This window comes from Scyliorhinus canicula, chromosome 17, assembly GCF_902713615.1.
Source record: "Scyliorhinus canicula chromosome 17, sScyCan1.1, whole genome shotgun sequence".
Classification (NCBI taxonomy): Eukaryota; Metazoa; Chordata; class Chondrichthyes; order Carcharhiniformes; family Scyliorhinidae; genus Scyliorhinus; species Scyliorhinus canicula.
This window is the reverse complement of record NC_052162.1, coordinates 119,725,725-119,739,083: the sequence shown is the minus strand read 5'-3', so window position 1 is coordinate 119,739,083 and position 13,359 is coordinate 119,725,725. Positions and strand designations below refer to the sequence as shown.

At 52.3% G+C, this 13,359-nt stretch overlaps 1 protein-coding gene across 1 annotated transcript in view; it reads right to left on the bottom strand.

The window, feature by feature from the left end:
• Positions 1–12,001: 12,001 nt before the first annotated feature.
• LOC119951778 (gastrula zinc finger protein XlCGF26.1-like) overlaps positions 12,002–13,359 on the bottom strand; it is a 6,857-nt gene continuing 5,499 nt past the window's right edge. Inside the window, exon 2 of the mRNA XM_038775126.1 lies at positions 12,002–13,359. Coding sequence (XP_038631054.1) covers positions 12,423–13,359 — 937 coding nt within the window. The 3' untranslated portion in view covers positions 12,002–12,422.

Below are 13,359 nucleotides of genomic sequence, written 5' to 3'. Positions count from 1 at the left end.
CAGCATTTATATTACCTGTTGACATTAAATATAGATTGTTTTAGATAGATAGATAGAGAAATACAGCACAGAACAGGCCCTTCGGCCCACGATGTTGCGCCGAACTTTTGTCCTAGGTTAATCATAGAATTTTGGACAATTTGTCATGGCCAATCCACCCAACCTGCACATCTTTGGACTGTGGGAGGAAACCGGAGTACCCGGAGGAAACCCACGCAGTCACGGGGAGGATGTGCAGACTCCACACAGACAGTGACCCAAGTCGAAATCGAACTTGGGACCCTGGAGCTGTGAAGCAATTATGCTATCCACAATGCTACCGTGCTGCCCTTAAGAAGTTAACCTACACTCCCTTATTCTACCCTAATCCAAGTACCTATCCAATAGCCGCTTGAAGGTCCATAAATTTTCCGACTCAACTACTACCACAGGCAGTGCATTCCATGCCCCCACTACTCTCTGGGTAAAGAACCTACCTCTGACATCCCCTCTATATCTTCCACCATTTATCTTAAATTTATGTCCCCTTGTAATGGTGTGTTCCACCCGGGGAAAAAGTCTCTGACTGTCTACTCTATCTATTCCCCTGATCATCTTATAAACCTCTATCAAGTCGCCCCTCATCCTTCTCCGTTCTAATGAGAAAAGGCCTAGCACCCTCAATCTTTCCTCGTATGACCTACTCTCCATTCCAGGCAACATCCTGGTAAATCTCCTTTGCACCTTTTCCAAAGCTTCCACATCCTTCCTAAAATGAGGTGACCAGAACTGCACACAGTACTCCAAATGTGGCCTGACCAAGGTTTTGTACAGCTGCATCATCACCTCACGGCTCTTAAATTCAATCCCTCTGCTAATGAACGCTAGCACACCATAGGCCTTCTTCACAGCTCTATCCACTTGAGTGGCAACTTTCAAAGAACAATGAACATAGACCCCAAGATCTCTCTGCTCCTCCACATTGCCAAGAACCCTACCATTAACCCTGTATTCCGCATTCAGATTTGTCCTTCCAAAATGGACAACCTCACACTTGTCAGGGTTAAACTCCATCTGCCACTTCTCAGCCCAGCTCTGCATTCTATCTATGTCTCTTTGAAGCCGACAACAGCCCTCCTCACTATCCACAACTCCACCAATCTTCGTATCATCTGCAAATTTACTGACCCACCCTTCAACTCCCTCATCCAAGTCGTTAATGAAAATCACAAACAGCAGAGGACCCAGAACTGATCCCTGCGGTACGCCACTGATAACTGGGCTCCAGGCTGAATATTTGCCATCCACCACAACTCTCTGTCTTCTATCGGTTAGCCAGTTTGTTATCCAACTGGCCAAATTTCCCACTATCCCATGCCTCCTTACTTTCTGCATAAGCCTACCATGGGGAACCTTATCAAATGCCTTACTAAAATCCATGTACACTACATCCACTGCTTTACCTTCATCCACATGCTTGGTCACCTCCTCAAAGAATTCAATAAGACTTGTAAGGCAAGACCTACCCCTCACAAATCCGTGCTGACTATCCCTAATCAAGCAATGCCTTTCCAGATGCTCAGAAATCCTATCCCTCAGTACCCTTTCCATTACTTTGCCTACCACCGAAGTAAGACTAACTGGCCTGTAATTCCCAGGGTTATCCCTATTCCCTTTTTTGAACAGGGGCACGACATTCGCCACTCTCCAATCCTCTGGTACCACCCCTGTTGACAGCGAGGACGAAAAGATCATTGCCAACGGCTCTGCAATTTCATTTCTTGCTTCCCAGAGAATCCTTGGATATATCCCGTCAGGCCCGGGGGACTTGTCTATCCTCAAGTTTTTCAAAACGCGCAACACATCTTCCTTCCTGACAAGTATCTCCTCAAGCTTATCAGTCTGCTTCACGCTGTCCTCTCCAACAATATGGCCCCTCTCATTTGTAAATACTGAAGAAAAATACTTGTTCAAGACCTCTCCTATCTCTTCAGACTCAATACACAATCTCCCGCTAAAGGAACAAAAATTCCAAAAGGAAAATTTATGCAACCATGGCGAACAAGAAAAGTTACAGATTCCATTAGATCAAAGGAAGAGGCTCATAAAGTGGCCCAAATGGCTGTAAGCCTGAGGATTGGGAACTTGTTTTAGAATTCAGCAAAGGAGGAGCAAGAAACTGATAAACAGAAAATAGAATTTGAGAGCAAACTGGCGAGAAAAATAAAAACCGACTGGAAAAGCTCCTATCGGAATGTGAAAAGGAAAAGATTAACAACGACTAATGTGGGTCCATTCCAGGCAGAGACAGGAGAGTTTATAATGGGGAATAAGGAAATGGCAGAGAAACTAGACAATGTGTGTCTATCTTCACAGAGGACAATACAGAAATTCTCTCAAAAACTCAAAACTAATATTAGTGAAAAAATAGCACTGGAGAAATTCTCATAGAATTCACAGTGCAGAAGGAGGCCATTCGGCCGATTTAGTCTGTACCAGCCCTTGGAAAGAGCACCCTACTTAAGCCCACATCTCCACTCTAACCCCTTAATCCAGTGGTTTAAAGTTAATAAACCCCCAAAACTTGATGCTCTACATCCCAGAGTGTTGAAAGAGGTGACTGGAGAGATAGTGGATACATTGGTGATCATCTTTCAAAATTCTATAGGTTCTGGAATGGTTCCTGCAGATTGGAAGGTGGTACATGTAACCCCACTATTTAAGGAGGGAGAGAGAAAACAGGGAACCACAGACAAATAAGCCTCACATCAGTAGGAGGGAACATGCTACAATCTATTATAAAGGATGTGACAACATATGAATTAGGAGCAGGAGTAGGCCACTCGGCCCGTCGAGCCTGCTCCACCATCCAAATAAGTTTTCGGCTGATCTGATTGTAACCTCAGCTCCACATTCCCGCCGACCTCCCTGATAAACTTTCACCCCCTTGCCTATCAAGAATCTATCCAACTCTGCGTTCAAAACATTCAAAGACTCTGCTTCCACTGCCCTTTGAAGTAGAGAGTCCCAAAGACTCACGACCCTCTGAAAAAAAAGTTCTCCTCTGCCTTAAGTGTGCAAGATATTATTTTTAAAGTGACTCCAATTTCTAGATTCTCCCACAAGAGGAAACATCCTTTCCACATCCACCCTGTCAAGGCCCCTCAGGATCTCATACGGTTCAATCAAGTCACCTAAACTCCATCGGACACAAGCCCAGCCTGTCCAATCATTCCTCATAAGACCAGCCTCCAATTCCAGGTATGAGTCCAGTAAACCTTCTCTGAAGTGCTTCCAACACATTGACATCATTCCTTAAATGAGAGCAATACTGTACACAGTGCTCCAGATGTGGTCTCACCAATGTCCTGTATAACTGAAGCATAACCTCCCTACTTTTGTATTCAATTCCCCTCACAATAAACAATAACATTCTATTAGCTTTCCTAATTACTTGCTGTACCTGTATACTCGCCTTTTGTGATTCATGCTCTTGGACACCCAGATCCCTCTGAATCTCAGAACTCTGCAATCTCTCACCATTTAGATAATCAGCTTTTTTATTCTTCTGGCCAACATGGACAATTACACATTTTCCCACATTATTCTCCATTTGACAGATCTTATTCCACTCATTTAACATCTACCTTTTTAACCTCCTTATGTCCTCTTCACAATTTACTTTCCTGCTTATCTTTGTATCATTGGAACATAGGAGCAGGAGTTGGCCATTCAGCCCATCGAGCCTGTTCCACCATTCAATACAATCAGGGCTCATCATCCACTTCAATTTCTTTTTCCCTACACTATCCCCATATCCCTTTATGTTATTGGGATTTAGAAATCTGTCAGTCTCTGCTTTAAACACACTCAATGACTGAGCTCCCACAGTCCTCTGGTAGAGAATTCCAAAGATTCACAACCCTCTGAGTAAAGAAATGTCTCCTCCGAGACCGGTACTCGATTCCAGACTGTGCAACCAGGGAAAACATCTCACCTACACCTACTCTGTCTATTCCTTTAGGTATTTTATAAGTTTCAGTAAGATCACCTCTCATTCTACAAAACTCTGGAGAAAAGAGACCCAGTTTCCTCAATCTCGCTTCATAAGACAGTCTTCCCATCACCGGAACAAGTCTGGTGAACCTTCATTGCCCTCCCTCTGTGGCAATAATACCTTTCCTAAGGTAAGGGCAGTAAAACTGCACACAGTACTCCAGCTGGGGTCTAACCAAGGTTCTATCCTATTGAAGCAAGTCTTCACTACTCCTGTACTCAAATCCTCTTGTGATAAAGGCCAACATCCCATTCGCCTCCCTAATAACTTGCTGCACCTGTATGTTAGCCTTCAGTGACTTATTGACAGGCCGCCCGGGTCCATTTATACCCAGGTCCCTTTACCCTCGTTACCACTCATTGAGAATTTCAGAGAGAATTAAAATATTACTCAAAATTAAAGCTCAATCCCCCCCCCCCCCGACAGGCCGGACGGCGGAGGAGGAGCGCCGGCAGAGGAGCCGGAGCGGCAGCGGAGGAGCCAGAGCGGGAGCGGAGGAGCCGGAGCGGAGGAGCCGGAGCGGGAGCGGAGGAGCCGGAGCGGAGGAGCCGGAGCGGAGGAGCCTGAGCGGAGGAGCCGGAGCCGGAGCGGAGGAGCCGGAGCCGGAGCGGAGGAGCCGGAGCGGCAGCGGAGCGGCGACAGGGGGGCCCAACAGCAGCAGGTCCATCCCCTCTCCCTCCCCCCCCCACGCGGGCCAGGAGCGGTGCGGCGGCGGCGGCCCCTCTTCTCTCCCCCCCCCCCTCTTCTCTCCCCCCCCCCCCAACGCGGGCCAGGAGCGGTGCGGCGGCGGCGGCCCCTCTTCTCCCCCCCCCCCCCCCACGCGGGCCAGGAGCGGTGCGGCGGCGGCGGCCCCTCTTCTCTCCCCCCCCCCCAGCCAGCAGCGGGGACACCCCCCCCCAGCCAGCAGCGGGGACACCCCCCCCAGCCAGCAGCGGGGACACCCCCCACCCCCCCCCCCCAGCCAGCAGCGGGGACAACCCCCCACACCCCCCCCAGCCAGCAGCGGGGACACCCCCCACCCCCCCCCCCCCAGCCATCAGCGGGGACACCCCCCCCCCCCCCCCCCCCAGCCAGCAGCGGGGACACCCCCCCCCCCCCAGCCAGCAGCGGGGACACCCCCCCCCCCAGCCAGCAGCGGGGACACCCCCCCCCCAGCCAGCAGCGGGGACCCCCCCCCCCCAGCCAGCAGCGGGGACACCCCCCCCCCCCCAACCGGCAGCGGGGACCCCCCCCCCCCCCCCCAACCGGCAGCGACCACCGGCCCACTCGCCCCTCCCCCCCCCCCCCCCCCCCCAACTGCAGTGACCACCACGTGGCAAAGACAAAGGTACTCTCTCTCTCTCTCTCCTGGTTGAGTGGGGAAAGAAGACAAAAGAAAAAAGAGACTTGTATTTCTGTTCTTCCCAAAAGAAAACTGGTAAAGAGAAAAGGGGTAGGGGAAATAAATTTAAAAAAAAAAATATATATATATATATACATATATAGATATATAATAATAAATTAAATAAAAATAGGGTGTGGAAAAGGGGGAAAAGAAGAACAAGGAGAGAAGAAAAGATGAAGGGGAAGGGGGAGAAAAAGTGCCAGAAGGGAGCCAAGAGAAAGGGGGCACCGGAAGTAGACGGGGCAAAGGGAAAGCCAGCTCGGGCGAACGAGTCAACACGCGAAGCGGCGGGAAGGATGTTTCGCCACATCCAGAAGAGCTGGACGGGCGGGCAACCTCTCCCCTGGGGTTAGAGGGGGGCGTGAATTGGAAGGAAGCCTTTGCCGAGGTGGTGAGGGAGCAGCTGCAGGCAATCAAGGCAGAGTTAAAAGCAGACGCAGAGGCCGCAGCACAGGCAGCAGTGACCAGGGCCATGTCAGGGGTGCAGCAGGTTCTGACCAGATTGGAGAAGAAAGTGGATGCCCAAGGGAAGATACTGGAAGCCCAAGGGAAGATACTGGAAGCCCAGGGGGCAACCATTAAAGAGCTGGAGAAGGCAGCGACTGACGCGAGCGACCGGGTCATATCCCTGGAGAGGGGAATGGTGAAACTGAGTGCAACACAGGGGAGCCTGAAGGGCAGGGTAGACGACCAGGAGATCAGCTCGAGAAGGCAAAATATTAAGATAGTGGGCCTGCCAGAGGGGATAGAGGGTAGAAATCCCACAACATTCGTGGCTGCGATGCTGGGCTCCTTAGTGGGGCGGGAAACTTTTCCCACCCCACCGGAAATGGACAGAGCTCATCGGTCACTGCGCCCGAAGCCCAAGGAAGGGGAAAAACCGAGAGCAGTTATAGCCAGACTGCACCGGTACCGGGATAGGGAGACAATCCTGCGCTGGGCCAAGGAGAATAGAGCCTGCAATTGGGACGGGCACGCCATCCGAATCTACGAGGATTTTGGAACGGACATAGCTAAGAGACGGGCGGAGTTCAACAGAGCGAAAGCCGCTCTCTATAAGAACAAAGTACGTTTTGGTATGCTGTACCCAGCAAAACTCTGGGTCACATACCAACACAAGGAATATTTCTTTACAGCCCCTGCCGAGGCGAATAGATTCGTCGAGGAGCACGGGCTGGAAAAACGCCATGGGAAGTAGGGACGAGGGGCCCATGGCAAGGAGATACGTCATGCCGACGGGGGGGTGGGGAGGGGCGAGGCAAAGCCAGCCCCCTCCCCCCTGGCAGGAACACCCAGAACGGAAAACAACCCAATGCCCAAGGGCCCGCTCCAGGTGGGAGGCCAGGCCCCGGCACGAGGGAACGGGAGTACTGGAGAGGGGAGAGGGGAAGCGGGACAGCAACCTCCGAGAGGGGAGCCACCGTGCTAGCAGGAAAGCTAGCGAAGGGGGCGCGCAACAGAGCAGGGCCGCAGCGCACCCCCAACAGGGGGGAAGGCGCCAGGCAGGGGAGGGGGGGGATCACCCATCAAAGGTGGGAGAGCAAATGGGGACAGGAATGGGGGAGAGAGGGGCAATGGAGGGGTATACAGGGGTATCCCCGAAAGGGATAGAGCGTGGGGGGGGGGGGGGCACTCGGGGGGCGAGAGACCAGGGAGGGGAAACGCAGGGACGAAGGGACAAAAGAGGCCAGTAAGGGAATAGGGCCACAAAGTGCCACAGACAAGGGCTCGAAACAGGGAACTGCTGCAAGCACCCACCCAGTACGGTCTGTGGGTGAAGGGGCCCCCCGGAGTGCAGGGGACTACCCGCGTGGCGGACACAAAGTGGACGGCCATGGCGGGTGTCCCCGGGACAAAGGGGAACCCCGGAGCGCAGGGACCCGACCGCATGGGGAGAGCAGTGATAGTGGACATCCTGGACGGCCCCCTAACAAAGGGAAACCCCAGAGGGCAGGGGCGCGTCCACCGGACAAATATGGTTAACCCCACAGGAGCAAGGGGGCAGAAGCCCCCCACCAGAATAGTCACCTGGAACGTAAGGGGACTTAACGGCCCAGTGAAGAGATCTAGAGTCCTCACCCACCTTAGAAACATGAGGGCCGACATAGTCTTCCTCCAAGAGACGCACTTGAGGGAGCAGGACCAACTGCGGGTAAGAAAGGGCTGGGTGGGACAAACCTATCATTCCTGTTATGGGGCAAGGGCCAGGGGGGTGGCGATCCTGATTGGCAAGAGGACAATGTTTAGGGCGACAAAGACGGTTAGGGACCCAGGGGGACGGTATGTCATGGTCAGCGGGGCCCTGGATGGGGCGCCGGTAGTTCTAGTTAACGTGTATGCGCCCAACTGGGACGACACGAGCTTCATCCAAAAGACCATGGCAGAAATCCCGGACATAGCGACGCACCGACTAATCATGGGGGGGGACTTCAACTGTGTACAGGACCCAACGACGGACAGATCAAACCCCAGAACGGGGAAAACCTCAAACATGGCAAGGGAACTCAGTCACTATATGGAGCAGATGGGAGCAGTAGACCCCTGGAGATTCGCCCACCCGGGGGAGAAAGAATTCTCTTTCTTCTCCCCAGTACACAACGTGTACACCAGAATTGACTTCTTTGTGGTGGGGAAAACGGTGCTTCCAGAGATAGACAAGGTGGAATACTCCGCAATTGTGATATCAGACCACGCTCCACACTACATGGATGTGCGGCTAGAGACGGAAAGGGCCCAGCGCCCCAAATGGAGGTTGGACGGTGCCTTACTAGCTGACAAGGCCTTCAGCGAAAGGATAGCGCAGGCCATAGCGGAGTACACTGAGATCAACCAAAACGGGGAGGTCTCACCCTCCACGTTCTGGGAAGCGCTTAAGGCCGTACTAAGAGGGGAAATCATAGCCTACAAAGCGCAAAGAGATAGGGAGGAAAGGGTGGCTAGGCAGAAGCTGGTCGACTCCATACTGGAGGTAGACCATAAATACTCCGAGGCCCCGACCGTAGAACTCCTGGCGGAGAGAAAAGAATTACAAAGGAACTTTGACCTGCTCTCCACCAGGAAAGCAGTACACCAACTCCGCCAGGCACGCGGGGCCCTATACGAACACGGAGACAAAGCCAGCCGCCTGTTGGCCCACCAGCTGAGAAAGCAGGCAGCCAGCAGAGAAATTGCGCAAATCAGAGATACCAGAGGCACGTTGGAAACAGAACCAGAGAGGATTAACAAAACCTTCAAGGCCTTCTACCAAGAGCTGTACACCTCAGAGCCCCCAACGGGGAAGGCTGGGATGAACCGGTTTCTTGACGGACTGGACATACCAGTTGTGGGAGAGGGCAGAAAACGGGATCTGGAAGCACCACTAGCACTGGGAGAGATCATGGACAGCATTAGCTCCATGCAGGCGGGGAAGGCGCCGGGACCGGACGGATTCCCGGCGGACTTCTACAAAAAATTTGCGACAGAGCTGGCCCCGCACCTGCGGGAGATGTTCACAGACTCGCTAGCTAGGGGCACGTTGCCACCCACGTTAGCACAGGCCTCAATCTCGCTGATACCTAAGAAAGACAAAGACCCAACGGAATGTGGGTCATACAGACCCATATCTCTGCTGAATGCAGACGCCAAAATACTGGCCAAAATCCTAGCCAAAAGGCTAGAAGACTGTGTACCTGAGGTGGTCACAGAGGACCAGACGGGCTTTGTCAAAGGTAGACAGCTTACCGCGAACATCAGGCGCCTGCTGAACGTGATAATGACCCCCTCCGGGGAGAGAACACAAGAGGTGATCGTCTCCCTGGACGCAGAAAAGGCCTTCGACAGAGTCGAGTGGAAATACCTCATAGAGGTACTGGAGCGGTTCGGGCTTGGAACAGGGTTCACCGCTTGGGTAAAGCTCCTGTACAACGCTCCCATGGCGAGTGTACAGACCAACAATACCAACTCCCAATACTTCCAGCTGCACAGGGGCACCAGACAAGGATGCCCACTGTCCCCGCTGCTGTTCGCACTAGCAATTGAACCGCTAGCAATCGCGCTCAGGGCAGCAAAAAATTGGAGGGGGATCCGAAGGGGAGGTAGAGAGCACAGAGTCTCACTCTATGCGGATGATCTGCTCCTCTATATCTCGGACCCACAAAGCAGCATGGACGGAATCATCGCGCTCCTGAAAGAGTTTGGAGCCTTCTCGGGCTTCAAACTCAACATGAGCAAAAGTGAGATCTTCCCAGTACACCCGCAAGGGGGGGGGGGGGGGGGGGGCAGCACTAAAGGGGCTGCCGTTCAATCAAGCCCGACATAAATTCCGCTACCTGGGGATCCAAATAGCCCATGACTGGAAAGGGATCCACAAATGGAACCTCACCAGCCTGACGGAGGAAGTTAAAAAGGACCTGCAAAGATGGAACACACTCCCGCTCTCCCTCGCGGGGAGAGTTCAGACGATCAAAATGAACGTACTGCCCAGGTTCCTCTTCCTGTTTAGATCCATTCCGATCTACATCCCCAAGGCCTTTTTCAAAGCGCTGGACAAACTCATCATGGCGTTCGTATGGGGGGGTAAAAATGCTAGGATCCCAAAGAAGGTCTTACAAAAAACAAAAACCAGGGGAGGGCTAGCCCTCCCGAATCTACAATTCTACCACTGGGCGGCAACAGCCGAGCGAGTAAGGGGATGGATCCAGGAGCCAGAGGCTGAGTGGGTGCGTGCGGAGGAGGCCTCCTGCATGGGAACCTCCCTCCGGGCCCTCGCCACGGCAGCACTCCCATCCCCACCCAAAAAACACTCCAGCAGCCCAGTGGTGACAGCCACCCTCCAATCCTGGAACCAACTGCGGCAGCAACTTAGCCTGACCAAAATGTCGAACAGGGCTCCCATCTGCAACAACCATAGGTTCACACCAGCACTGACTGACGCCACCTTCAAAAGGTGGAGGCAGGACGGGGGGACACTGACAGTCAGGGACCTATACACGGACGACAGGATCGCAACACTGGACGAACTGACAGAGAAATTTCAGCTAGCTGGGGGGAACGAGCTACGGTACCTGCAGCTCAAAAACTTCCTACGAAAGGAGACAAGGACGTACCCACAACCGCCACGACAGACACTACTGGAAGACCTACTGGACGCAAGTATCCTAGAGAAAGGGAACTGTAGTGACATGTATGACCGACTGGTAGATAGGGACGACACCGTACTGGACGCAACAAGAAGGAAATGGGAGGACGACCTGGGGATGGAGATAGGGTGGGGACTCTGGAGCGAAGCACTGCATAGGGTCAACTCCACCTCCACGTGCGCAAGGCTCAGCCTGACGCAACTAAAAGTGGTACATAGAGCCCACTTAACAAGAACCCGTATGAGTAGGTTCTTCCCGGAGGTGGAAGACAGATGTGAACGGTGCCAAAGAGGCCCGGCCAACCACGCCCACATGTTCTGGTCTTGCCCCAGACTCGTGGAGTACTGGACAGCCTTCTTCGAGGTTATGTCCAAAGTGGTGGGAGTGAGGGTGGAGCCATGCCCGATAGTAGCGGTCTTCGGGGTTTCAGAACAGCCAGATCTATTCCTGGGGAGGAGGGCGGACGCCCTTGCCTTTGCCTCCCTGATCGCCCGCCGTAGAATCCTGTTTGGCTGGCGGTCAGCAGCACCGCCCAGAGCTGCGGACTGGCTGTCCGACCTCTCGGAATCTCTCCAAATGGAGAAAATCAAATTTGCCATCCGAGGGTCGGACGACGGCTTCCACAGAACGTGGGAGCCATTCATGCAACTGTTCCGGGACCTATTTGTGGCCAATGTACAAGAGGAAGAATAGTCGGGGGAAGGTAGCGGGAAGGGGGGGGGGGCTACAGGTTCGGTACGGGGGTTCGATGGCTAGCTAAGGCCCAAAACCAAACTAAATAAACATGTTGAGGGGGGGGGGGGGGGCGGGCGCAGTTACTACTACGAAGATGCTTACCTGTAAATATGTATGTTAATTTTTGCGTGTTTGTTTGTTTTTTTTGTTTTTTTTCTCTCCTAACAATTTGTAATTTGTTCAATATAAAATATGAAAACTGAATAAAAACATTTATAAAAAAAAAGATCACTACTATTGTGGCCACTTGATGTGCCTCTTTCTTTGATCTAATGGAATCTTTTAACTTTTCTTGGAAGCTACTATTTCATCACTTTTCCCATTGGATTTTTGTTTCTTAACAGAATCTATATTTTATATAAATATGTAACAAATCCTTAAATGCTAGTGCTTGCCTGTCTAACACCATAACTTTTATTGGAAGTACCGAATCTGCCACATACAACTTGCCCCTCATACCTCAACAGTTTCCTTCTGTGAGAAACATCCATATAAATTAAAGACAGAAACCATATCATAGAATTTACAGTTCAGCAGGAGGCCATTTGGCCCACCGGCTCTTGGAAAGAGCACCCTCCCCAAGGTCAACACCTCCACCCTATCCCCATAACCCAGTAACCCCACCCAACACTAAGGGCAATTTTGGACACTAAGGGCAATTTATCATGGCCAATCCACCTAACCTGCACATCTTTGGACTGTGTGAGGAAACCGGAGCACCCAGAGGAAACCCACGCACACACAGGGAGAATGTGCAGACTCCGCACAGACAGTGACCCAAGCCGGAGTCGAACCTGGGACCCTGGAGCTGTGAAACAATTGTGCTATCCATAATGCTACCGTGCTAACCACCTTAGCCCATCTTCACGGCAACGTGGCATGGATCGGGGTACATCCAAACAGAAATGCAAACTAAATATCTTTTCACTTCCAAACACACTCTCACTCTGAACCTCGTGAAATTTGAAACCAAGTATTTTAACAAGTATCAAAGAGCATCAGCCCATTGAAGGCAAAGTCGTGGGAATGGTCAGTCCAGCAGGAAAAAACACTCCGACCCTCCCTATCGACCAACTGACAAAGTGAATGAAATGCAATGCTGCATTGAATTGAAAGCAGGAACAATCACAACAGAATCCAACCCCTGTAATCACTTGTGAACTTGTTGGTGTCTCAGCAGGTTCGATGAATCACAAAATCCTTTCCCACACTTGGAGCAGGTGAACGGCCTCTCCCCAGTGTGAATTCGGTGGTGTGACTGCAGGCTGGACAATTGAGTGAATCCCTTCCCACACTGAGGGCAGGTGAAAGGCCTCTCCCCAGTGTGAATTCGCTGGTGTGTCTGCAGGCTGGACAATTGAGTGAATCCCTTCCCACACTGAGGGCAGGTGAACGGCCTCTCCCCAGTGTGAACTCGCTGATGTGTCTGCAGGTTGGATAAATCACTGAATCCCTTCCCACACTGCGAGCAGGTAAATGGCTTCTCCCCAGTGTGAACTCGCTGGTGTGTCCTCAGGTGGGATAAGTGAATGAATCCCTTCCCACACTGATAGCAGATGAACGGCCTTTCCCCAGTGTGAACTCGCTGGTGTGTCCTCAGGTGGGATAACTGAATGAATCCCTTATCACACTGAGAGCAGGTGAATGGTCTCTCCCCAGTGTGAACTCGCTGGTGTGTCCGCAAATCAGCTAACTGAGTGAATCCCTTCCCACACTGAGAGCAGGTGAATGGCGTCTGCCCAGTGTGAACTCGCTGGTGTTTCTGCAGGCTGGACAAGTGAGTGAATCCCTTCCCACACTGAGGGCAGGTGAACGGCCTCTCCCCAGTGTGAACTCGCTGATGTGTCTGCAGGTTGGATAAATCACTGAATCCCTTCCCACACTGCGAGCAGGTAAATGGCTTCTCCCCAGTGTGAACTCGCTGGTGTGTCCTCAGGTGGGATAACTGAATGAATCCCTTCCCACACTGAGAGCAGATGAACGGCCTTTCCCCAGTGTGAATTCGCTGGTGTGTCCTCAGGTGGGATAACTGAATGAATCCCTTATCACACTGAGAGCAGGTGAATGGTCTCTCCCCAGTGTGAACT